The sequence below is a fragment of the Electrona antarctica genome (genome assembly GCF_951216825.1).
Source record: "Electrona antarctica genome assembly, chromosome: 5".
Classification (NCBI taxonomy): Eukaryota; Metazoa; Chordata; class Actinopteri; order Myctophiformes; family Myctophidae; genus Electrona; species Electrona antarctica.
This window is the reverse complement of record NC_136810.1, coordinates 41,426,692-41,451,014: the sequence shown is the minus strand read 5'-3', so window position 1 is coordinate 41,451,014 and position 24,323 is coordinate 41,426,692. Positions and strand designations below refer to the sequence as shown.

The following is a 24,323-nucleotide window of genomic DNA, read 5'->3' as shown; positions in this document are numbered from 1 at the left end:
GATTTTGATTGTGTTCTTTTCGTATCACAGTGAAGATGTAACGTGTGATGAACATACCAGGAGTGATGGTTAGGCCCTTGTACTGGCAGGTACATTTAGTAGGAGTTGTGATAGTTTGAGGAGTTGTGGTAGTAATGTTCTCACAGGAGGAAACGCAGGAGTCAGAATCGGAGCTGAGCAACGTGGTTCCGTCGAGGCAGAAACATCCCTCCTGGAACTGGCACCGTGGGTCCAGATCGCTGCTCTGGCCCTGGCACTGTGCCACGCTGTGTCTAAAGGGTTAACAAGATGCATAATAAGTAACTACATGCTGACTACATACAGTAAGATGCACTACAAACAGTAACTGCATTATAACTACATGCTAACAAGATGCACTACAAACAGTAACTACGTACATGCTAACAACATGCATTACAAACAGTACTGCATGCTAACAAAATGCATTACAAACAGTAACTTAGTGCTAACCTTAATAGCATCACTGTAAATGCACGACTACTACTGTGTGTGTGTGTGTGTGTGTGTGTGTGTGTGTGTGTGTGTGTGTGTGTGTGTGTGTGTGTGTGAGACAGACAGACAGACAGACAGACAGACAGACAGACAGACAGACAGACAGACAGACAGACAGACAGACAGACAGACAGACAGACAGACAGACACCTTGCATCACATGTTGGTGGATCAGATGAACCACAAGGCCGGTAAACTTTGTCCTCTGGACATTCATATTCTGCAATAAGAGACGAGGACATTAAAATTAATCTTAATCACATTTTAAACGATGATGCCGCAGCGAGCAAACTAAAATAGGGTTTTTAAAGTAAGTGTATTCTATATCAAAGATTAAAGTACCACATGTTCCGTTGGTGTGCGGTCTCCAGTCTACGCAAACCGCTGCCTGGGCGCAGACCTGCGCGTACGTCTCCAGGCTGGAGCAGCCCACCGAGTGCTCTGGCATGTGGCACACGTCAAACACACAGGCCTGGAGGTACGGGTCCGGTGGCACCACGCTGTGGCACTCCTCGAAAACACTGGAGCGCCCAGAGAAAGATCGGGTACGTAGTTAATAGTCTGACATACATGGCTTAAAACATACATTACTTATGTTTGGCGTTACTTTGATATTGGCATTGCTTTGCTGTTGTCAATAGTTTGATCTTGGGATTCCTTTGATGTTGGCATTACTTTGATGTGATGTTGGCATTACTTTGATTGTTGTTAGCATTACTTTATGTTGGCATTACTTTGACGTTGGCATTACTTTGATGTTGGCATTACTTTGATGTTGGCATTGCTTTGAGTTGGCAACAGTTTGATCTTGGGATTCCTTGGCATTATTTTGATGTGATGTATGATGTTGGCATTGCTTTGATGGTGGTATTACTCTGATGTTGGCAATGCTTTCATCTTGGGATTTCTTTGATGTTGGCATTCATTTCGGCCTGGTGTGTTTGTCACACTGTTAATTCTTACCTGCTCGTGATGATTTGGCAGATGTCGGCGGTACAGTTTGTGGGCGGGGGAGGCGGGGGCTCCTGACAGTAGGTGTTTTTGTGGTCGTCGACCTGCCACTCGTGAGCAGTCTGGGAACACGATGAACGGACCATCCCGTTTGGCGACCTGCAGTCGTTGGACTGGTCGTTGTCGCATACTCCTTTTGAGCGGAAATGTTAACACAAATATGTTGTAATAATAACGTTACATTTCCGGTGGTGGAAAGTAACTAAGTACAGTTTTGAGGTATTTCCAGTACTTTTACTTCTACTCCACTACATCTCAGAGCCAAATTTTTTACTTTTACTCCACTACAATTATTTGAAAACTTTGCTTATTATTTAGATTTTGATTATTATTACAAAACATACATTAACCACCACAGTCCTATATACATTTCGGCCATTTGAAAATAGCCGATCTACATGCTCACAATGCGATGAGACACATTGTGAGCTTGTAGATCTGCTATTTTCAAAATATTTGTATACATTTGAAAACTTGAAATGGGACATTCTGCATAATGAGTACTGTCTACTTTTGGTACTTTAAGTACACAAGTTTATGTTCATTCCACCTGATCAATGTTATCACCTCTAGAGATGATCAATGTTATCACTGGGGAGCCTACTTTGGTTAGACATAGCATTCGTTAGACATAGCATTGGTTAGACATAGCATTGGTTAGACATAGCATTGGTCCGACTGGATTAAGGTTGGTGAGGGGTGCGTTAAAACGACCGGATTAAGGTTGGTGAGGGGTGCGTTAAAACGACCGGATTAAGGTTGGTGAGGGGTGCGTTAAGGGTTGGGAGAGGGTTAAGGTTATAGGTTTAGGTGTGCTGCCCGTGGGAGGTTAAGGTTAGGGTGAGGGTTTGAGATATCGGACCAATGGTATGTCTAACCAAAAGCATGCACCTGAATTTTCATTTCGTTTCACTTCCTTATTCAGACTGAAAGCCCTCCCCACGGCAGCAGTTTCTGGGATGGGCGTTGTCAAAGCGGCAGTCTTCGGCGATTGGTTCAAATCATACCAACCAATCAGAATAGTACGAAAGCAGACGACGTTGTTGTCAATCATGTGGCTATGGCTAACCCGGTTGCTAACCAAACAAACACAGCCAACGAGCGCTACTAGCGTGTAAACAAAAGCGGTAAAATATGTCGGATGATGATATTTATAAAACCTGTCATTTCTGTAAAGAAACTATTTATCATAGGTCAATTTAATAGCCAGATTGATACGGTTGCGAGTCACCACAGTGTGGGCAGCCATGTTTGTTGTTTGACGCTTATACGCTGTTGAGTGACGGGGCTGATGGCCAATCAGCTGCTGCGATCAGATTTTCGATCGAGACTGACGCCGCCGTAGGCAGGGTCACCAGACCTGAATCGCCAGGACATATTCTTTTAATGGTAGCGATTCAGGGCTGAAGCCAGGCTATGTTATCACCACAAGGGTCCCTCATTCACCTCTAGAGATGGAGCTCGTTCATTTTTATTGACTGGAGCGGTGCCCATTGGGCACTTGCCTACTTGGAACGATGCAAGTTGGAAATGCATGCCCCACCCAGTTATTATGTCTGTGTCCCTGGAGTTCTCTGTCAGGCAAGCCCAAGCATGGAGTCTATGCAGATGTCAGAACACCGTCCATTGTGAACAGGCCAGCTCCATTATGGAGATCAGGTGATCAGGTCCAGAGCCCAGGAAGAGGCTTTTGTGCTTGTTCTGGACAACCGGCTACCCGACCGACTCGACACCGGGCACTGCACTCCCTGTGGGGGTGTGGAACGTGTGTGTTGAATTTGAAGTCGGTGGAGCTAACGTTTCTCGAGTTACGTGGATACAGACGTACAGACACACAGAGACTTTATGCATCTATAGTTAGATAACGAGCAGCTTATCGATCAGGCTTATCGAGCTGGGTTCTTATCGAGGCCAATATTTGCACATTTTCTATTATTTTGTGGAATGACGGGAGACGACAATAAATTCTAAACAGAACCAGTATCTTTTACTAGGGCCTTCATATACAGTACTTTTCTAACAGACAGAAGGCAATTGACCTTTTTACTTTTGGAAACTAATATTGAAGAAGTTGTTAACTGGTGTAGCGTCACTGTAAAGGCATCATGTATTTTCCCCGGGCAGTGCTGGTTGGCAGGTATCAATACACTTCTAGAGCGACATGTTTGTGCCAAGTTATTTCTTGATCGCCTCTTGTCTTGATTGTTTAAACATGACATCATGGACCGCTATACTCGATAACAAGCTTGATAAGCCCAAATCTTATTGATAACAGGCACTCAATAAGCTTGCTATCTGGGTTTTTTGGGCTATTGGGTTTCGAGCTCCATCCCTACTCACCACATTGTCCCTGTGTGTTGCTGTGGGGCAGGTCCATCTACTCACCACATTGTCCCTGTGGTCCATCTACTCACCATATTGTCCCTGTGGTCCATCTACTCAACATATTGTCCCTGTGGTCCATCTACTCACCACATTGTCCCTGTGTGTTGCTGTGGGGCAGGTCCATCTACTCACCACATTGTACCTGTGGTCCATCTACGCACCACATTGTCCCTGTTGTCCATCTACTCACCATATTGTCCCTGTGGTCCATCTACTCACCATATTGTCCCTGTGGTCCATCTACTCACAATACCGTCCCTGTGGTCCATCTACTCACCACCTTGTCCCTGTGTGTTGCTGTGGGGCAGGTCCATCTACTCACCACCTTGTCCCTGTGTGTTGCTGTGGGGCAGGTCCATCTACTCACCATATTGTCCCTGTGGTCCATCTACTCACCATATTGTACCTGTGGTCCATCTACTCACCACCTTTTCCCTGTGTGTTGCTGTGGGGCAGGTCCATCTACTCACCACATTGTCCCTGTGTGTTGCTGTGGAAGAGGTGATAAGGCAGGTCCACGCTGAAGGCCAACGCTCCGAACATCACGGTAGTGTCGATGGCCGGGATGTTCAACAGCATATGGATTCCTCTGCTCGTTATCGTAAAGTCATCGTTGGAAAAGGTTGTGGTTGCCAACCGCTTGCCGTTGACAAACACCTGAAAGCCATTTAGAGTTAATGGATTCATCGATCAAATTTCGCTTAACGGCACATTTTACCGCAGAAAGAAACTGCAGTCACTCAATGTTCCAAGTATTTGTAGTAGATAACAGTAGCACAATTTGAAATTTTACGTGGGTAAAATTTTACATATTACCCACATAAAAACTCCAGGTGGCCCTTTAAGAATAATGACATCATTTTCATTCTCCTAAATTATTTTTGCACCGGGTCCGTATACTATATACGGACCCCAACGTATACTCTGTGTATATAATGGTTGAGCCCCACGGCAGCTTTTAACCAATAGCGTGCGGGAAACAGTTTTCTCCGTGGTTCGAATCCCAACGGTCCGGTGCGGGACACGTAGATGTCCGTTTAGCGCATGTTTTTATTGATTACTTTCAATCGCCTTTGTACACACCCGGACAATAGCTCAAGCAGCCCTGATTAATCGCACAACCATCCGGTCACGTGATATAAAAAAAACAAAGCCTCTTCCCCTCCCTTCCTGAAAACTGGATGGGAGGGGCACAAATGCGCAGTGTAGACTAGTCTCTATCACACAAATGGCTGCCCCAATGCGAGCGTACTCCAGTCAACATAATAACATTTCATATCCGTATCCACCTCTGCCAATCTGCTCCTGTTTCTCCCTCTCCCTCCTGTTTGTTTCAGGGGAGGCGTTTCATGTTCCGGCTCCATGATGGACACGGATCTAAAGTCGGGTCTCCTTTCCTTCTCCATACTCGAACAAACAAGAAAACTATCGCGGATTGTATCGCCGAGTTCGCCGAGGGACGGTTATTTTTTCATGATGATGATCATCGCCGCGGTCAGATGGAACAATGCAAATTACTGGAGGGGCACAGCAAGTCAGCAACACCACCGTCCCTCGGCGAGCCGAGTTGGAACGATACACAGTGACAGACATTACATAGATGGATAAATAATGACAACACGCATCGTTCCATCTGCCCGCCTGGCGCCTACCCTATCCGTCATCATCATCATCTTCATAAAAAATAAACAAAACAGTAGTAACGTAGCCCCGATATGTTCCCTCAGTCCCTATGCTCATTCTGTAGCTCATACAAAAGCCAATTACCGATGAAGGGTAGATGGGATCAATGTGTACTTTTTTCCTCGTAAAAGTAGACATTCAGGGCTTTCATTCGATGTATAGTATGTATAGGATAAATACGATAGGATAAACGGCCGACATAAAACGGCCCCTAGCTCGGCTTTTCTGTAAGAGTACGTTACTACAAAAGCAGATGTTACATAAAGGTAAATATCTCCAGAATGGAAGATTGTAAAATCAATGTTTTTTAATTGGAGTGGACAAATTAAGCTTTCTTTTGAGGTATGCGGTGTGCTTCTCGCTATAAGAGAACATTTGCTGTCGTCCTTGGTTGCTTGGTTGCTAAGGCGATGCCCCGTCACCACCAGCTATGGGACGTAAAATCTGATCATCGTTTTGCTCGGTTACAAGCAGGATTTTCAAACCTCCATAAGTCGGAATCCAGGAGAGCTGTCCTTGGTGGATATTCTGCAATCCAACATTCGGATGTAATTTGTGACTTTGTACCGCGTCGCTCCCAACATGTAAATGCTTCTGGCGACAGGTAAACAGTGTCTGCTTGTGCCAATGATACTAAAGTGTGTGTGTTGATTGTGGGGAGGGGGGGGGGCGCAAACTCTCTTAAAGTGAACGCGTATGGTGGCACTGGGAAATTCATGAATGCTAATAGCTAGCTGGCAGAGAGGTTAAACTATGATGAAAATGTAATTTAATTGGCCTAAATACTTACAAAGTTCACAGTCTTTGGGATCCTCTCTTGCCGAAGGGTGACCTCGTGTGTTTTGTAACGGACCGTCAAGGCGCGTGGACAGGACACGTGTCTTCCACAGCTCTCGTTATCGATGAGGACGGTGAAGTTGTACCGTGAGATAATCTCTTTAACCAAGACGTAGGTGCAATTTCCCTGGAAACTGTAGAACTGTCCATCAAACGTCACATAGTGGGGATCGCCCCAGCCATAGCAGTTGCCTGAAATAAATGAATGAAATAAACAAGTCGATATAATCACAAACAAACAGACCATCACGGGATCACTTATGACTTAATCACAATTTGCTTTTCCTCAATAATCGTGACGTGTTTCGTTTTCATATCGTCCCATCCCTAGTGTGAAGGTTAGTTGAAATTAGATTTAGTTTGAAAGAGCTTACGTGACGATTTGAACTTACATTTACATTCGTACTGGAAACAGCATCCTGACTCGTCATAAACCTTGACCGGCTGTAAGTTATTTTCACATACAGGTACGGTCACACTTGAACAGGGATGGTATTCTGTAACGACTTGACCGGCCGAACATGTCTGAGTGCTACAGCTGTCTGGCATCCAGGTTTCACCCTCCTGTTGGGAACAAAGAGAATAGATTTGAGATGAGATGAGATGTTAAGGCCTATTCATACTCCAGGTTTAGGTGAAGAGGTGGCCACCTTTTCGGTGGTCACCTCTTCACCAGAACAGTGTATGAATAGTCCTTTAGGAATAAGGAAGAGAATAGATTTGTAATGTCTAAAAGTGCCGAATAAATAATGTATCTTGACATGGAATGCTGTTGAAAACCTCTGCCCTTTCCGGTCAGTGTCTGACTATTACAGTGTCTGACTACTGGTATTAAATCTACATGTCATGCAACTCGTGGACACAATTCTGTTTACATGTGACTACATTGAAGTCTTACATCTTAGCCTGTAGCACTTGACCTTTTCGATCATGTCAAATGAGTTTAATACATGATTCTTCTTGTAATGTTCCAATGGCACAAGATTGAAATAAACCATTCATTCATTCATTCATTGCAAGATTTAGGAAAGACCTTAAATCATGGCTCCATCTTCACACTAACTGGTCATAGTTAGTTAAATCATGGCTCCATCTTCACACTAACTGGTCATAGTTAGTTAAATCATGGCTCCATCTTCACACTAACTGGTCATAGTTAGTTAAATCATGGCTCCATCTTCACACTAACTGGTCATAGTTAGTGAAATCATGGCTCCATCTTCACACTAACTGGTCATAGTTAGTTAAATCATGGCTCCATCTTCACACTAACTGGTCATAGTTAGTTAAATCATGGCTCCATCTTCACACTAACTGGTCATAGTTAGTTTAAATCATGGCTCCATCTTCACACTAACTGGTCATAGTTAGTTAAATCATTGCTCCATCTTCACACTAACTGGTCATAGTTAGTTTAAATCATGGCTCCATCTTCACACTAACTGGTCATAGTTAGTTTAAATCATGGCTCCATCTTCACACTAACTGGTCATAGTTAGTTTCCGACCCTGGAAAGCCCATCTCGCATGCTCTGGATTCTTCTCTTAGGGTACTTCTTGTCCTTCATATATAACTCCCAGCCTTATATATAAGGATAATTTTTGTTTCATGGTTGTTCTGTTTGTCAGTATGTTAGATCTATCTATCTAGCCTTAAAGGCGTATGCAAAGGCTCAGCGTATGTAACTTAGATAGCATTATACGTAGACATAGCACTCTATAGTATATACACATAGTTTCTTCATATAGATATTCCACTGTCTGTTAGGTTCTTAGCTTACATATGATCCTTGACGACTATTTGTATGTATGTTATGTATTACCATGTGCTGTTCTTGCTTACTGTAAATCTCTCCGGATTAACCCTAGAACACTAAACAAGGGTGATTTTCACCCAGACAATTATATTATTTTCAGTACCTTCATGATGCCCTTTCAGTACCTTCATGATGCTCAGTGACATCATTGAAGGTAGGTTTGTTTCTCTGCCCACATCCCTGTTTTTTTCTACAGGCATGTGTTCAGATGAATTTCACCCGGGTCTAGTGATAGTGTGATAGAAAGAAATCCCATACACCCACAATGGATATTTTATTTATTTATTTTTTTCCTTCACTGGACCATTCTCACATGTTAGGAATGGGTGGACCAAAGGACCATTTCTCTTTTTTTAGGAATATTTAGCCAATATAGTGGCTCAAGTTGCCATGCATTGCTGTACTTCAATATATTTTGATGAGAAATATTTTTTATGGAATATTTTACATTGGGTAAAATATACCCGTGTTTAGTGATAGCGTAACAAGAAAATATGTTTTGTGTTGTAGGATTAAGAGAGTCTGAAAAATGCCTAAATTGTAATACCATTCTGGGTGGCTCCAGTTGAGTGCAGTTCTGAGGAGGCTCGCTGCATCTCGTCACCTCCCTCTCCACCCGACATGACGAGCCGCACCACGCAACCACACACCAGCCTTCTGCGTCAGTCACGTTATAGATGACAGTACCTGAGAGAGAGAGAGAGAGAGAGAGAGAGAGAAGCAACTTAAAAACACAAAAGAGTAGACGTTAAAATGATCCCAAACATGTTTGAACGTAAAATGTCCAGTGTTGATTTTGTCGACTAATACAAAGTACTAAAACAATGTTCGTCGACTACCTATTTTCACTGATGAAAACTAAATGAAAACTAAGCTATGATGACTAAAACTAAGAGTAAATAATATTGACAATTTCATCAACAAATAAAAACTATAGACTCAAATGTTAGGAAGGGAGTAGCCTGGCCTAGCCAGCGTGCTTTCTGGTCTAGAGGGGCCGGCGCACATGGAGCAAGTGCTGGAGAAATATTGGTTCACCGATCAAAGGTGTAAAAGCAGCCATTACGATGGCATCAAGGCCTGGCAAAATACGTTTTAGTTGACTAAATCAACTGTAGATTAGTCGACTATAATTGTATGATATGTAGTGGCCTAAAACTAGACTAACACTAAAACATTCCAGGTGACTAAAATGTGACTCTAAAACTAAATTAAAATTATTCAAGAGACTATGACTAAAAATAAAATCTAAATTTGCTGTCAAAATCAACACTGGATCACTCCAGTGTTGATTTTGACAGCAGATTTTGATTGTGTTCTTTTCGTATCACAGTGAAGATGTAACGTGTGATGAACATACCAGGAGTGATGGTTAGGCCCTTGTACTGGCAGGTACATTTAGTAGGAGTTGTGATAGTTTGAGGAGTTGTGGTAGTAATGTTCTCACAGGAGGAAACGCAGGAGTCAGAATCGGAGCTGAGCAACGTGGTTCCGTCGAGGCAGAAACATCCCTCCTGGAACTGGCACCGTGGGTCCAGATCGCTGCTCTGGCCCTGGCACTGTGCCACGCTGTGTCTAAAGGGTTAACAAGATGCATAATAAGTAACTACATGCTGACTACATACAGTAAGATGCACTACAAACAGTAACTGCATTCTAACTACATGCTAACAAGATGCACTACAAACAGTAACTACGTACATGCTAACAACATGCATTACAAACAGTACTGCATGCTAACAAAATGCATTACAAACAGTAACTTAGTGCTAACCTTAATAGCATCACTGTAAATGCACGACTACTACTGTGTGTGTGTGTGTGTGTGTGTGTGTGTGTGTGTGTGTGTGTGTGTGTGACAGACAGACAGACAGACAGACAGACAGACAGACAGACAGACACCTTGCATCACATGTTGGTGGATCAGATGAACCACAAGGCCGGTAAACTTTGTCCTCTGGACATTCATATTCTGCAATAAGAGACGAGGACATTAAAATTTATCTTAATCACATTTTAAACGATGATGCCGCAGCGAGCAAACTAAAATAGGGTTTTTAAAGTAAGTGTATTCTATATCAAAGTACCACATGTTCCGTTGGTGTGCGGTCTCCAGTCTACGCAAACCGCTGCCTGGGCGCAGACCTGCGCGTACGTCTCCAGGCTGGAGCAGCCCACCGAGTGCTCTGGCATGTGGCACACGTCAAACACACAGGCCTGGAGGTACGGGTCCGGTGGCACCACGCTGTGGCACTCCTCGAAAACACTGGAGCGCCCAGAGAAAGATCGGGTACGTAGTTAATAGTCTGACATACATGGCTTAAAACATACATTACTTATGTTTGGCGTTACTTTGATATTGGCATTGCTTTGCTGTTGTCAATAGTTTGATCTTGGGATTCCTTTGATGTTGGCATTACTTTGATGTGATGTTGGCATTACTTTGATTGTTGTTAGCATTACTTTATGTTGGCATTACTTTGACGTTGGCATTACTTTGATGTTGGCATTACTTTGATGTTGGCATTGCTTTGAGTTGGCAACAGTTTGATCTTGGGATTCCTTGGCATTATTTTGATGTGATGTATGATGTTGGCATTGCTTTGATGGTGGTATTACTCTGATGTTGGCAATGCTTTCATCTTGGGATTTCTTTGATGTTGGCATTCATTTCGGCCTGGTGTGTTTGTCACACTGTTAATTCTTACCTGCTCGTGATGATTTGGCAGATGTCGGCGGTACAGTTTGTGGGCGGGGGAGGCGGGGGCTCCTGACAGTAGGTGTTGTTGTGGTCGTCGACCTGCCACTCGTGAGCAGTCTGGGAACACGATGAACGGACCATCCCGTTTGGCGACCTGCAGTCGTTGGACTGGTCGTTGTCGCATACTCCTTTTGAGCGGAAATGTTAACACAAATATGTTGTAATAATAACGTTACATTTCCGGTGGTGGAAAGTAACTAAGTACAGTTTTGAGGTATTTCCAGTACTTTTACTTCTACTCCACTACATCTCAGAGCCAAATTTTTAACTTTTACTCCACTACAATTATTTGAAAACTTTGCTTATTATTTAGATTTTGATTATTATTACAAAACATACATTAACCACCACAGTCCTATATACATTTCGGCCATTTGAAAATAGCCGATCTACATGCTCACAATGCGATGAGACACATTGTGAGCTTGTAGATCTGCTATTTTCAAAATATTTGTATACATTTGAAAACTTGAAATGGGACATTCTGCATAATGAGTACTGTCTACTTTTGGTACTTTAAGTACACAAGTTTATGTTCATTCCACCTGATCAATGTTATCACCTCTAGAGATGATCAATGTTATCACTGGGGAGCCTACTTTGGTTAGACATAGCATTCGTTAGACATAGCATTGGTTAGACATAGCATTGGTTAGACATAGCATTGGTCCGACTGGATTAAGGTTGGTGAGGGGTGCGTTAAAACGACCGGATTAAGGTTGGTGAGGGGTGCGTTAAGACGACCGGATTAAGGTTGGTGAGGGGTGCGTTAAGGGTTGGGAGAGGGTTAAGGTTATAGGTTTAGGTGTGCTGCCCGTGGGAGGTTAAGGTTAGGGTGAGGGTTTGAGATATCGGACCAATGGTATGTCTAACCAAAAGCATGCACCTGAATTTTCATTTCGTTTCACTTCCTTATTCAGACTGAAAGCCCTCCCCACGGCAGCAGTTTCTGGGATGGGCGTTGTCAAAGCGGCAGTCTTCGGCGATTGGTTCAAATCATACCAACCAATCAGAATAGTACGAAAGCAGACGACGTTGTTGTCAATCATGTGGCTATGGCTAACCCGGTTGCTAACCAAACAAACACAGCCAACGAGCGCTACTAGCGTGTAAACAAAAGCGGTAAAATATGTCGGATGATGATATTTATAAAACCTGTCATTTCTGTAAAGAAACTATTTATCATAGGTCAATTTAATAGCCAGATTGATACGGTTGCGAGTCACCACAGTGTGGGCAGCCATGTTTGTTGTTTGACGCTTATACGCTGTTGAGTGACGGGGCTGATGGCCAATCAGCTGCTGCGATCAGATTTTCGATCGAGACTGACGCCGCCGTAGGCAGGGTCACCAGACCTGAATCGCCAGGACATATTCTTTTAATGGTAGCGATTCAGGGCTGAAGCCAGGCTATGTTATCACCACAAGGGTCCCTCATTCACCTCTAGAGATGGAGCTCGTTCATTTTTATTGACTGGAGCGGTGCCCATTGGGCACTTGCCTACTTGGAACGATGCAAGTTGGAAATGCATGCCCCACCCAGTTATTATGTCTGTGTCCCTGGAGTTCTCTGTCAGGCAAGCCCAAGCATGGAGTCTATGCAGATGTCAGAACACCGTCCATTGTGAACAGGCCAGCTCCATTATGGAGATCAGGTGATCAGGTCCAGAGCCCAGGAAGAGGCTTTTGTGCTTGTTCTGGACAACCGGCTACCCGACCGACTCGACACCGGGCACTGCACTCCCTGTGGGGGTGTGGAACGTGTGTGTTGAATTTGAAGTCGGTGGAGCTAACGTTTCTCGAGTTACGTGGATACAGACGTACAGACACACAGAGACTTTATGCATCTATAGTTAGATAACGAGCAGCTTATCGATCAGGCTTATCGAGCCGGGTTCTTATCGAGGCCAATATTTGCACATTTTCTATTATTTTGTGGAATGACGGGAGACGACAATAAATTCTAAACAGAACCAGTATCTTTTACTAGGGCCTTCATATACAGTACTTTTCTAACAGAGGCAATTGACCTTTTTACTTTTGGAAACTAATATTGAAGAAGTTGTTAACTGGTGTAGCGTCACTGTAAAGGCATCATTTATTTTCCCCGGGCAGCGCTGGTTGGCAGGTATCAATACACTTCTAGAGCGACATGTTTGTGCCAAGTTATTTCTTGATCGCCTCTTGTCTTGATTGTTTAAACATGACATCATGGACCGCTATGCTCGATAACAAGCTTGATAAGCCCAAATCTTATTGATAACAGGCACTCAATAAGCTTGCTATCTGGGTTTTTTGGGCTATTGGGTTTCGAGCTCCATCCCTACTCACCACATTGTCCCTGTGTGTTGCTGTGGGGCAGGTCCATCTACTCACCACATTGTCCCTGTGGTCCATCTACTCACCATATTGTCCCTGTGGTCCATCTACTCAACATATTGTCCCTGTGGTCCATCTACTCACCACATTGTCCCTGTGTGTTGCTGTGGGGCAGGTCCATCTACTCACCACATTGTACCTGTGGTCCATCTACGCACCACATTGTCCCTGTTGTCCATCTACTCACCATATTGTCCCTGTGGTCCATCTACTCACCATATTGTCCCTGTGGTCCATCTACTCACCATACCGTCCCTGTGGTCCATCTACTCACCACCTTGTCCCTGTGTGTTGCTGTGGGGCAGGTCCATCTACTCACCATATTGTCCCTGTGGTCCATCTACTCACCATATTGTACCTGTGGTCCATCTACTCACCACCTTTTCCCTGTGTGTTGCTGTGGGGCAGGTCCATCTACTCACCACATTGTCCCTGTGTGTTGCTGTGGAAGAGGTGATAAGGCAGGTCCACGCTGAAGGCCAACGCTCCGAACATCACGGTAGTGTCGATGGCCGGGATGTTCAACAGCATATGGATTCCTCTGCTCGTTATCGTAAAGTCATCGTTGGAAAAGGTTGTGGTTGCCAACCGCTTGCCGTTGACAAACACCTGAAAGCCATTTAGAGTTAATGGATTCATCGATCAAATTTCGCTTAACGGCACATTTTACCGCAGAAAGAAACTGCAGTCACTCAATGTTCCAAGTATTTGTAGTAGATAACAGTAGCACAATTTGAAATTTTACGTGGGTAAAATTTTACATATTACCCACATAAAAACTCCAGGTGGCCCTTTAAGAATAATGACGTAATTTTCATTCTCCTAAATTATTTTTGCACCGGGTCCGTATACTATATACGGACCCCAACGTATACTCTGTGTATATAATGGTTGAGCCCCACGGCAGCTTTTAACCAATAGCGTGCGGGAAACAGTTTTCTCCGTGGTTCGAATCCCAACGGTCCGGTGCGGGACACGTAGATGTCCGTTTAGCGCATGTTTTTATTGATTACTTTCAATCGCCTTTGTACACACCCGGACAATAGCTCAAGCAGCCCTGATTAATCGCACAACCATCCGGTCACGTGATATAAAAAAAACAAAGCCTCTTCCCCTCCCTTCCTGAAAACTGGATGGGAGGGGCACAAATGCGCAGTGTAGACTAGTCTCTATCACACAAATGGCTGCCCCAATGCGAGCGTACTCCAGTCAACATAATAACATTTCATATCCGTATCCACCTCTGCCAATCTGCTCCTGTTTCTCCCTCTCCCTCCTGTTTGTTTCAGGGGAGGCGTTTCATGTTCCGGCTCCATGATGGACACGGATCTAAAGTCGGGTCTCCTTTCCTTCTCCATACTCGAACAAACAAGAAAACTATCGCGGATTGTATCGCCGAGTTCGCCGAGGGACGGTTATTTTTTCATGATGATGATCATCGCCGCGGTCAGATGGAACAATGCAAATTACTGGAGGGGCACAGCAAGTCAGCAACACCACCGTCCCTCGGCGAGCCGAGTTGGAACGATACAGTGACAGACATTACATAGATGGATAAATAATGACAACACGCATCGTTCCATCTCCCCGCCTGGCGCCTACCCTATCCGTCATCATCATCATCTTCATAAAAAATAAACAAAACAGTAGTAACGTAGCCCCGATATGTTCCCTCAGTCCCTATGCTCATTCTGTAGCTCATACAAAAGCCAATTACCGATGAAGGGTAGATGGGATCAATGTGTACTTTTTTCCTCGTAAAAGTAGACATTCAGGGCTTTCATTCGATGTATAGTATGTATAGGATAAATACGATAGGATAAACGTCCGACATAAAACGGCCCCTAGCTCGGCTTTTCTGTAAGAGTACGTTACTACAAAAGCAGATGTTACATAAAGGTAAATATCTCCAGAATGGAAGATTGTAAAATCAATGTTTTTTAATTGGAGTGGACAAATTAAGCTTTCTTTTGAGGTATGCGGTGTGCTTCTCGCTATAAGAGAACATTTGCTGTCGTCCTTGGTTGCTTGGTTGCTATGGCGATGCCCCGTCACCACCAGCTATGGGACGTAAAATCTGATCATCGTTTTGCTCGGTTACAAGCAGGATTTTCAAACCTCCATAAGTCGGAATCCAGGAGAGCTGTCCTTGGTGGATATTCTGCAATCCAACATTCGGATGTAATTTGTGACTTTGTACCGCGTCGCTCCCAACATGTAAATGCTTCTGGCGACAGGTACACAGTGTCTGCTTGTGCCAATGATACTAAAGTGTGTGTGTTGATTGTGGGGAGGGGGGGGCGCAAACTCTCTTAAAGTGAACGCGTATGGTGGCACTGGGAAATTCATGAATGCTAATAGCTAGCTGGCAGAGAAAGGTTAAACTATGATGAAAATGTAATTTAATTGGCCTAAATACTTACAAAGTTCACAGTCTTTGGGATCCTCTCTTGCCGAAGGGTGACCTCGTGTGTTTTGTAACGGACCGTCAAGGCGCGTGGACAGGACACGTGTCTTCCACAGCTCTCGTTATCGATGAGGACGGTGAAGTTGTACCGTGAGATAATCTCTTTAACCAAGACGTAGGTGCAATTTCCCTGGAAACTGTAGAACTGTCCATCAAACGTCACATAGTGGGGATCGCCCCAGCCATAGCAGTTGCCTGAAATAAATGAATGAAATAAACAAGTCGATATAATCACAAACAAACAGACCATCACGGGATCACTTATGACTTAATCACAATTTGCTTTTCCTCAATAATCGTGACGTGTTTCGTTTTCATATCGTCCCATCCCTAGTGTGAAGGTTAGTTGAAATTAGATTTAGTTTGAAAGAGCTTACGTGACGATTTGAACTTACATTTACATTCGTACTGGAAACAGCATCCTGACTCGTCATAAACCTTGACCGGCTGTAAGTTATTTTCACATACAGGTACGGTCACACTTGAACAGGGATGGTATTCTGTAACGACTTGACCGGCCGAACATGTCTGAGTGCTACAGCTGTCTGGCATCCAGGTTTCACCCTCCTGTTGGGAACAAAGAGAATAGATTTGAGATGAGATGAGATGTTAAGGCCTATTCATACTCCAGGTTTAGGTGAAGAGGTGGCCACCTTTTCGGTGGTCACCTCTTCACCAGAACAGTGTATGAATAGTCCTTTAGGAATAAGGAAGAGAATAGATTTGTAATGTCTGAGTGCTGCAGTTGTCTAAATGTGCAAGTCTAAAAGTGCCGAATAAATAATGTATCTTGACATGGAATGCTGTTGAAAACCTCTGCCCTTTCCGGTCAGTGTCTGACTATTACAGTGTCTGACTACTGGTATTAAATCTACATGTCATGCAACTCGTGGACACAATTCTGTTTACATGTGACTACATTGAAGTCTTACATCTTAGCCTGTAGCACTTGACCTTTTCGATCATGTCAAATGAGTTTAATACATGATTCTTCTTGTAATGTTCCAATGGCACAAGATAATAAACCATTCATTCATTCATTCATTGCAAGATTTAGGAAAGACCTTAAATCATGGCTCCATCTTCACACTAACTGGTCATAGTTAGTTAAATCATGGCTCCATCTTCACACTAACTGGTCATAGTTAGTGAAATCATGGCTCCATCTTCACACTAACTGGTCATAGTTAGTTAAATCATGGCTCCATCTTCACACTAACTGGTCATAGTTAGTTTAAATCATGGCTCCATCTTCACACTAACTGGTCATAGTTAGTTTCCGACCCTGGAAAGCCCATCTCGCATGCTCTGGATTCTTCTCTTAGGGTACTTCTTGTCCTTCATATATAACTCCCAGCCTATATAAGGATTATTTTTGTTTCATGGTTGTTCTGTTTGTCAGTATGTTAGATCTATCTATCTAGCCTTAAAGGCGTATGCAAAGGCTCAGCGTATGTAACTTAGATAGCATTATACGTAGACATAGCACTCTATAGTATATACACATAGTTTCTTCATATAGATATTCCACTGTCTGTTAGGTTCTTAGCTTACATATGATCCTTGACGACTATTTGTATGTATGTGATGTATTACCATGTGCTGTTCTTGCTTACTGTAAATCTCTCCGGATTAACCCTAGAACACTAAACAAGGGTGATTTTCACCCAGACAATTATATTCTTTTCAGTACCTTCATGATGCCCTTTCAGTACCTTCATGATGCTCAGTGACATCATTGAAGGTAGGTTTGTTTCTCTGCCCACATCCCTGTTTTTTTCTACAGCCATGTGTTCAGGTGAATTTCACCCGGGTCTAGTGATAGTGTGATAGAAAAAAATCCCATACACCCACAATGGATTTTTTATTTATTTATTTATTCCTTCACTGGACCATTCTCACATGTTAGGAATGGGTGGACCAAAGGACCATTTCTCTTTTTTTTAGGAATATTTTTAGAGTGGGTCAAGTTGCCATGCATTGCTGTACTTCAATATATTTTGATGAGAAATGTTTTTTATGGAATATTTTACATTGGGTAAAATATACCCGTGTTTAGTGATAGCGTAACAAGAAAATATGTTTAGTGTTATAGGATTAAGAGAGTCTGAAAAATGCCTAAATTGTAATACCATTCTGGGTGGCTCCAGTTGAGTGCAGTTCTGAGGAGGCTCGCTGCATCTCGTCACCTCCCTCTCCACCCGACATGACGAGCCGCACCACGCAACCACACACCAGCCTTCTGCGTCAGTCACGTTATAGATGACAGTACCTGAGAGAGAGAGAGAGAGAGAGAAGCAACTTAAAAACACAAAAGAGTAGACGTTAAAATGATCCCAAACATGTTTGAACGTAAAAGGTCCAGTGCTGATTTTGTCGACTAATACAAAGTACTAAAACAATGTTCGTCGACTACCTATTTTCACTGATGAAAACTAAATGAAAACTAAGCTATGATGACTAAAACTAAGAGTAAATATATTGACAATTTCGTCAACAAATAAAAACTATAGACTCAAATGTTAGGAAGGGAGTAGCCTGGCCTAGCCAGCGTGCTTTCTGGTCTAGAGGGGCAGGCGCACATAGAGCAAGTGCTGGAGAAATATTGGTTCACCGATCAGAGGTGTAAAAGCAGCCATTACGATGGCATCAAGGCCTGGCAAAATACGTTTTAGTTGACTAAATCAACTGTAGATTTAGTCGACTATAATTGTATGATATTTAGTGGCCTAAAATTAGACTAACACTAAAACATTCCAGGTGACTAAAATGTGACTCTAAAACTAAATTAAGATTATTCAAGAGACTATGACTAAAAATAAAATCAAAATTTGCTGTCAAAATCAACACTGGATCACTCCAGTGTTGATTTTGACAGCAAATTTTGATTGTGTCCTTTTCGTATCACAGTGAAGACGTAACGTGTGATGAACATACCAGGAGTGATGGTTAGGCCCTTGTACTGGCAGGTACATGTAAGTGTTTGTGAAGGAGTTGTGATAGTTTGAGGAGTTGTGGTAGTTTGACTAGTTGTGGTACTGGGAGTCGTGGTAGTTAGCGTAGTTGTAGGTGTGGGTGTCGGGGGAACGGGACGACAGCATGCCACTCGTATCTCGTAATCGTAGCACTTCTGCACAACGCCGTTGAAGACCACCTGGTCCTGGCTCCTACAGACCAGCCCGCCGACGCTCGCATCGCACGCCAGCCGCTGGCCGTAAAACCCAAGAGGAAGGTTTGTGTACTGCGCGTAGCGACACTCGACCCGCACGACGGCTCCTCCGCCGACACAGGCGTTGGCGTCAAAGTCATCCACGTCTTCCGTCCTTTCGGTTTCATCGCCGCTTGACGTCATCCACGGGTGATGGTTGTTTTTCCAGTCCGACCAAATGCAGGGCGCCACCGGGGTAGTTTGGGGAGTTGTGGTAGTTTGGGGAGTTGTGGTAGTTTGGGGAGTTGTGGTAGTTTGGGGAGTTGTGGTAGTTTGAGGAGTTGTGGTAGTTTGGGGAGTAGTGGTAGTTTGGGGAGTTGTGGTAGTTTGGGGTGTTGTGGTAGTTTGGGGAGTTGTGGTAGTTTGGGGAGTAGTGGTAGTTTGGGGAGTTGTGGTAGTTTGGGGAGTAGTGGTAGTTTGGGGAGTTGTGGTAGTTTGGGGAGTTGTGGTAGTTTGGGGAGTTGTGATAGTTTGGGGAGTAGTGGTAGTTTGGGGAGTTGTGGTAGTTTGGGGAGTTGTGGTAGTTTGGGGAGTTGTGGTAGTTTGGGGAGTAGTGGTATGGCAAAGGTCAACGCAGCACTTGACTCGTATTTCGTAGTCGAGGCACAGGGGGCGTGGAAAGCCTTGGTCCTGGCCTTTACAAACCAGCCCAACTGTCTGGTCACACGTGACGTCTTGTAATAAATCGGCCAAAGGGATGTCCGGAAAATGTGCGGCTCGACACTCGACCTCCGACGGTTCTTCGCAATCTCCAACGCTTTCGGTGTCATCACCGTTCAAAGGGTAATGGTTGTTCGTCCAATCCGACCATTCACAAACGCGACAGGATGTGGTTGTTTGGGGAGTTGTGGTAGTTTGGGGAGTTGTGGTAGTTTGGGGAGTTGTGGTAGTTTGGGGAGTAGTGGTAGTTTGGGGAGTTGTGGTAGTTTGGGGAGTTGTGGTAGTTTGGGGAGTTGTGGTAGTTTGGGGAGTAGTGGTAGTTTGGGGAGTTGTGGTAGTTTGGGGAGTAGTGGTAGTTTGGGGAGTTGTGGTAGTTTGAGGAGTTGTGGTAGTTTGGGGAGTAGTGGTAGTTTGGGGAGTTGTGGTAGTTTGGGGAGTTGTGGTAGTTTGGGGAGTTGTGGTAGTTTGGGGAGTAGTGGTAGTTTGGGGAGTTGTGGTAGTTTGGGGAGTTGTGGTAGTTTGGGGAGTAGTGGTATGGCAAAGGTCAATGCAGCACTTGACTCGTATTTCGTAGTCGAGGCACAGGGGGCGTGGAAAGCCTTGGTCCTGGCCTTTACAAACCAGCCCAACTGTCTGGTCACACGTGACGTCTTGTAATAAATCGGCCAAAGGGATGTCCGGAAAATGTGCGGCTCGACACTCGACCTCCGACGGTTCTTCGCAATCTCCAACGCTTTCGGTGTCATCACCGTTCAAAGGGTAATGGTTGTTCGTCCAATCCGACCATTCACAAACGCGACAGGATGTGGTTGTTTGGGGAGTTGTGGTAGTTTGGGGAGTTGTGGTAGTTTGGGGAGTTGTGGTAGTTTGGGGAGTAGTGGTAGTTTGGGGAGTTGTGGTAGTTTGGGGAGTTGTGGTAGTTTGGGGAGTTGTGGTAGTTTGGGGAGTTGTGGTAGTTTGGGGAGTAGTGGTAGTTTGGGGAGTTGTGGTAGTTTGGGGAGTAGTGGTAGTTTGGGGAGTTGTGGTAGTTTGGGGAGTAGTGGTAGTTTGGGGAGTTGTGGTAGTTTGGGGAGTTGTGGTAGTTTGGGGAGTTGTGGTAGTTTGGGGAGTTGTGGTAGTTTGGGGAGTTGTGGTAGTTTGGGGAGTAGTGGTATGGCAAAGGTCAATGCAGCACTTGACTCGTATTTCGTAGTCGAGGCACAGGGGGCGTGGAAAGCCTTGGTCCTGGCCTTTACAAACCAGCCCAACTGTCTGGTCACACGTGACGTCTTGTAATAAATCGGCCAAAGGGATGTCCGGAAAATGTGCGGCTCGACACTCGACCTCCGACGGTTCTTCGCAATCTCCAACGCTTTCGGTGTCATCACCGTTCAAAGGGTAATGGTTGTTCGTCCAATCCGACCATTCACAAACGCGACAGGATGTGGTTGTTTGGGGAGTTGTGGTAGTTTGGGGAGTTGTGGTAGTTTGGGGAGTTGTGGTAGTTTGGGGAGTAGTGGTAGTTTGGGGAGTTGTGGTAGTTTGGGGAGTAGTGGTAGTTTGGGGAGTTGTGGTAGTTTGAGGAGTTGTGGTAGTTTGGGGAGTAGTGGTAGTTTGGGGAGTTGTGGTAGTTTGGGGAGTAGTGGTAGTTTGGGGAGTTGTGGTAGTTTGGGGAGTTGTGGTAGTTTGGGGAGTAGTGGTAGTTTGGGGAGTTGTGGTAGTTTGGGGAGTAGTGGTAGTTTGGGGCGTTGTGGTAGTTTGGGGAGTTGTGGTAGTTTGAGGAGTTGTGGTAGTTTGGGGAGTTGTGGTAGTTTGGGGAGTTGTGGTAGTTTGGGGAGTTGTGGTAGTTTGGGGAGTAGTGGTAGTTTGGGGAGTTGTGGTAGTTTGGGGAGTTGTGGTAGTTTGGGGAGTAGTGGTATGGCAAAGGTCAACGCAGCACTTGACTCGTATTTCGTAGTCGAGGCACAGGGGGCGTGGAAAGCCTTGGTCCTGGCCTTTACAAACCAGCCCAACTGTCTGGTCACACGTGACGTCTTGTAATAAATCGGCCAAAGGGATGTCCGGAAAATGTGCGGCTCGACACTCGACCTCCGACGGTTCTTCGCAATCTCCAACGCTTTCGGTGTCATCACCGTTCAAAGGGTAATGGTTGTTCGTCCAATCCGACCATTCACAAACGCGACAGGATGTGGTTGTTGGTGCTGCTGTAGTAGTAGTAGTAGTAGTAGCAATAGTAGTAGTACTAGTAGTAGGGCTAATGGTAGTGGCGGTGAGTGGTGTTGTTGTTGTTGTTGATGATGTCATAGTTGTAGTTCCACGCGTGGGACTTGTAGTTCCTGTAAATTTGATAGGAAGGCAGATGATTTAGTGAGGTTCAAAACTATGCATGAATACCAACGCTGGACAGGAACTAAGTACACTGCATTTACTTGAGTACATTTTTTGTCCTGTGCTTTCCCTGAGTATTTGCATTTTTGTATACTCATGACTTTAACATTTGTCACTTTATTGGCGAAATAAAAAGTTGCTTGCGTTTGGCACAAAAATAGTGGCGTAAGCAGGATTGGAACTCGGGAGATATGGATTGAAAGTCTATTGACTAACAAGCCATGCTACAAGCTGGCTGCCAGAATGGGTTTCCAGGCTCTAGTAGAATATGCAGCGCCTAACTCATGTATAAAAAAAGAAAAGCCCCGCCCAGTAGGGGAGGGGTCCCTCCCCATCCCCTCCCCATATTTCCGGCAGAAGCCGTTGAGGGCTGATTTCACCGACCCGTAGTAGTGGTGGGAGGAGGTGTTGTTGGTGATGATGTCATAGTTGTAGTTCTTCAGAATCTGAGCCGTAATTCTGAGAAAAACGGCTATAATGATCGGCTGACCCAGCATTGTGTGCGGGCCGCCATCTTGGGGGGGAGGGCAAAACACAGTGAGCTGAGTGTTGCCTAGCGACCGGGAGCCCCACTTGACGGTAAATATATTAGCGAGACGATTATGACTTAATACAAAGCCCAAAAACACGTAAAATGCGTTCATAAGTTAATCACATATCAATATTTAACCTGAGAAGCCCGTTTAGTTTTAGAGGCAATATGCGTGATATCATCTTACCCGGAAGTTATGTGGGAATACCTACTGAGTGGCAAAACCTTGACAGCCCATACATCCAACCTGAAAGGTCCTACCTGATTGTATTAAAACGATGATAATCTCACCAACATTGCAGCTGTACGGAAAGCTTGAATTATCCGTTTTTTCATAAAAATCTACCGTAGACATGTTATGACCTACTGTCTGTCAAGATATTCTGTGCATTTTTTTGTCAGAGTTTGAAAGTGCTCGTTTTCAATAACGCAACCTCCTGCTGCCTCCTGCATTATGTGACATTTAGAAACAGGCGTTACGCAGCCAAGGATCGTTGAGTGATTTCCAACAAACGCTTCCAAACTCCAATGCTCCATGCTGCTCAATGTTTTGCCACTCTAGTGACTGGGGTGGCGAATCTAGTGTTATATAAAGGTCTTTTCAGATGAGCAGTGATTAACGTGTCTAGTAATTCATTTTCAATTAATCAATCTTTTTTTTGTCCGTGCGGAGAAGTCGAGGGGCGACAACGGCAAGTATATTTACGTGGGCGCGGTCCCGTGAAATTGGCGCGCGCGTGCTCGTTTCGTGCACACGCCCGTGACTAACTAGATCTGGATTTTGTTGAGTTTTTTGTCAGTCCAGAGGCGGACTTACCATTGGGCTAGGGTGGGCTACAGCCCGGGGGCCCCCGACGGGGACGGGGGGGGGGGGGGGGGGTAAAGTATTGCAATCCAATTCAAGTGAGATTTATGTTTAGTTATTGTACATTTAGTATTATGGTTAAAACATTGAGAGCTTCTGCTCAGACAGTTTCGCTGTGTTGTGGGGTAGCTGTGGAATCCCCTGCCAATGTCGCTGTGCATGGCAGCCTGCATTCAGCGACTAGTCTGTCTGTCTGCCTGCCTGCCTGCCTTTCTCTGGGTACCTCAAAATTACAGCGAAATTAGAACAAAATACGGCAATTCTTTTCCGACCACGCGGCTTTACCGCTCGACCAAAATGCACCGCACAGCCCAGGGGGGCCCTGAAATTTTGTCTAGCCTGGGGGCCCTTGGGAGGGTAAATCCGGCCCTGTTTGTCACGCTTGCGTTGTCGCGCCCCTCATGAGCAGATCTGGAGCAGACCTGTTGTTGATCCAGACCCTCATGAGCAGATCTGGAGCAGACCTGTTGTTGATCCAGACCCTCATGAGCAGATCTGGAGCAGACCTGTTGTTGATCCAGACCCTCATGAGCAGATCTGGAGCAGACCTGTTATTCGATGCCCGTCTGAAAGTACCTTTTGCCGTCAATTTGAAGTTACTCACCGGTTGTTGTGGGGGTTGTGGTTGGGGCAGGAGTTGTTGTACACAACAGTTGTGCTAGAACAAAAAAAAAGAGTATACAGTGATAAATGTGTATACACTCTACAGTGAGGAATGTGTATAGGCATGTTCATGTATATTTTCAGAGAAAAAGCATGCAAAGGCCGCGGCTAATACAGAAGCTAATGGTCGCGCAGACGCATTGCAGACGACGCCCTAGCATCCGGAGCGAAAATAGC

General features: G+C 44.7%; 2 protein-coding genes and 2 long non-coding RNA genes across 4 annotated transcripts in view; all 4 read right to left on the bottom strand.

Annotated features, from left to right (window-relative positions):
* Positions 1–1,410, bottom strand: part of LOC306923989 (intestinal mucin-like protein) — a gene marked incomplete at its 5' end in the record, with an annotated part of 42,063 nt that extends 40,653 nt beyond the window's left edge. The window contains 4 exons of the mRNA XM_079502333.1: positions 58–272; positions 664–733; positions 856–1,034; positions 1,388–1,410. Coding sequence (XP_079358459.1) covers positions 58–272; positions 664–733; positions 856–1,034; positions 1,388–1,410 — 487 coding nt within the window. The remainder of the gene's footprint in view (positions 1–57; positions 273–663; positions 734–855; positions 1,035–1,387) is intronic.
* Positions 1,411–1,569: 159 nt separating this feature from the next.
* On the bottom strand, positions 1,570–6,491 carry LOC306923851. The gene is made up of 3 exons (XR_013790114.1): positions 6,383–6,491; positions 4,380–4,566; positions 1,570–1,657 (listed from the first exon to the last, which is right to left on the bottom strand). It is a non-coding gene; the product is annotated as an uncharacterized lncRNA (long non-coding RNA).
* Positions 6,492–6,985: 494 nt separating this feature from the next.
* Positions 6,986–15,910, bottom strand: LOC306923988 (intestinal mucin-like protein; the record flags this gene model as incomplete). Its single annotated transcript, XM_079502332.1, has 7 exons — positions 15,808–15,910; positions 13,807–13,993; positions 10,954–11,134; positions 10,333–10,511; positions 10,148–10,217; positions 9,606–9,820; positions 6,986–6,993 (listed from the first exon to the last, which is right to left on the bottom strand). The coding sequence occupies exons 2-7, from the start codon at positions 13,913–13,915 to the stop codon at positions 6,986–6,988; spliced, it is 762 nt and encodes a 253-aa protein (XP_079358458.1). The 5' UTR covers positions 13,916–13,993; positions 15,808–15,910.
* Positions 15,911–15,926: 16 nt separating this feature from the next.
* Positions 15,927–18,902, bottom strand: LOC306923850. Its single transcript, XR_013790113.1, has 4 exons — positions 18,789–18,902; positions 17,984–18,123; positions 16,247–16,418; positions 15,927–16,046 (listed from the first exon to the last, which is right to left on the bottom strand). It is a non-coding gene; the product is annotated as an uncharacterized lncRNA (long non-coding RNA).
* Between the last annotated feature and the right edge of the window lie 5,421 nt (positions 18,903–24,323).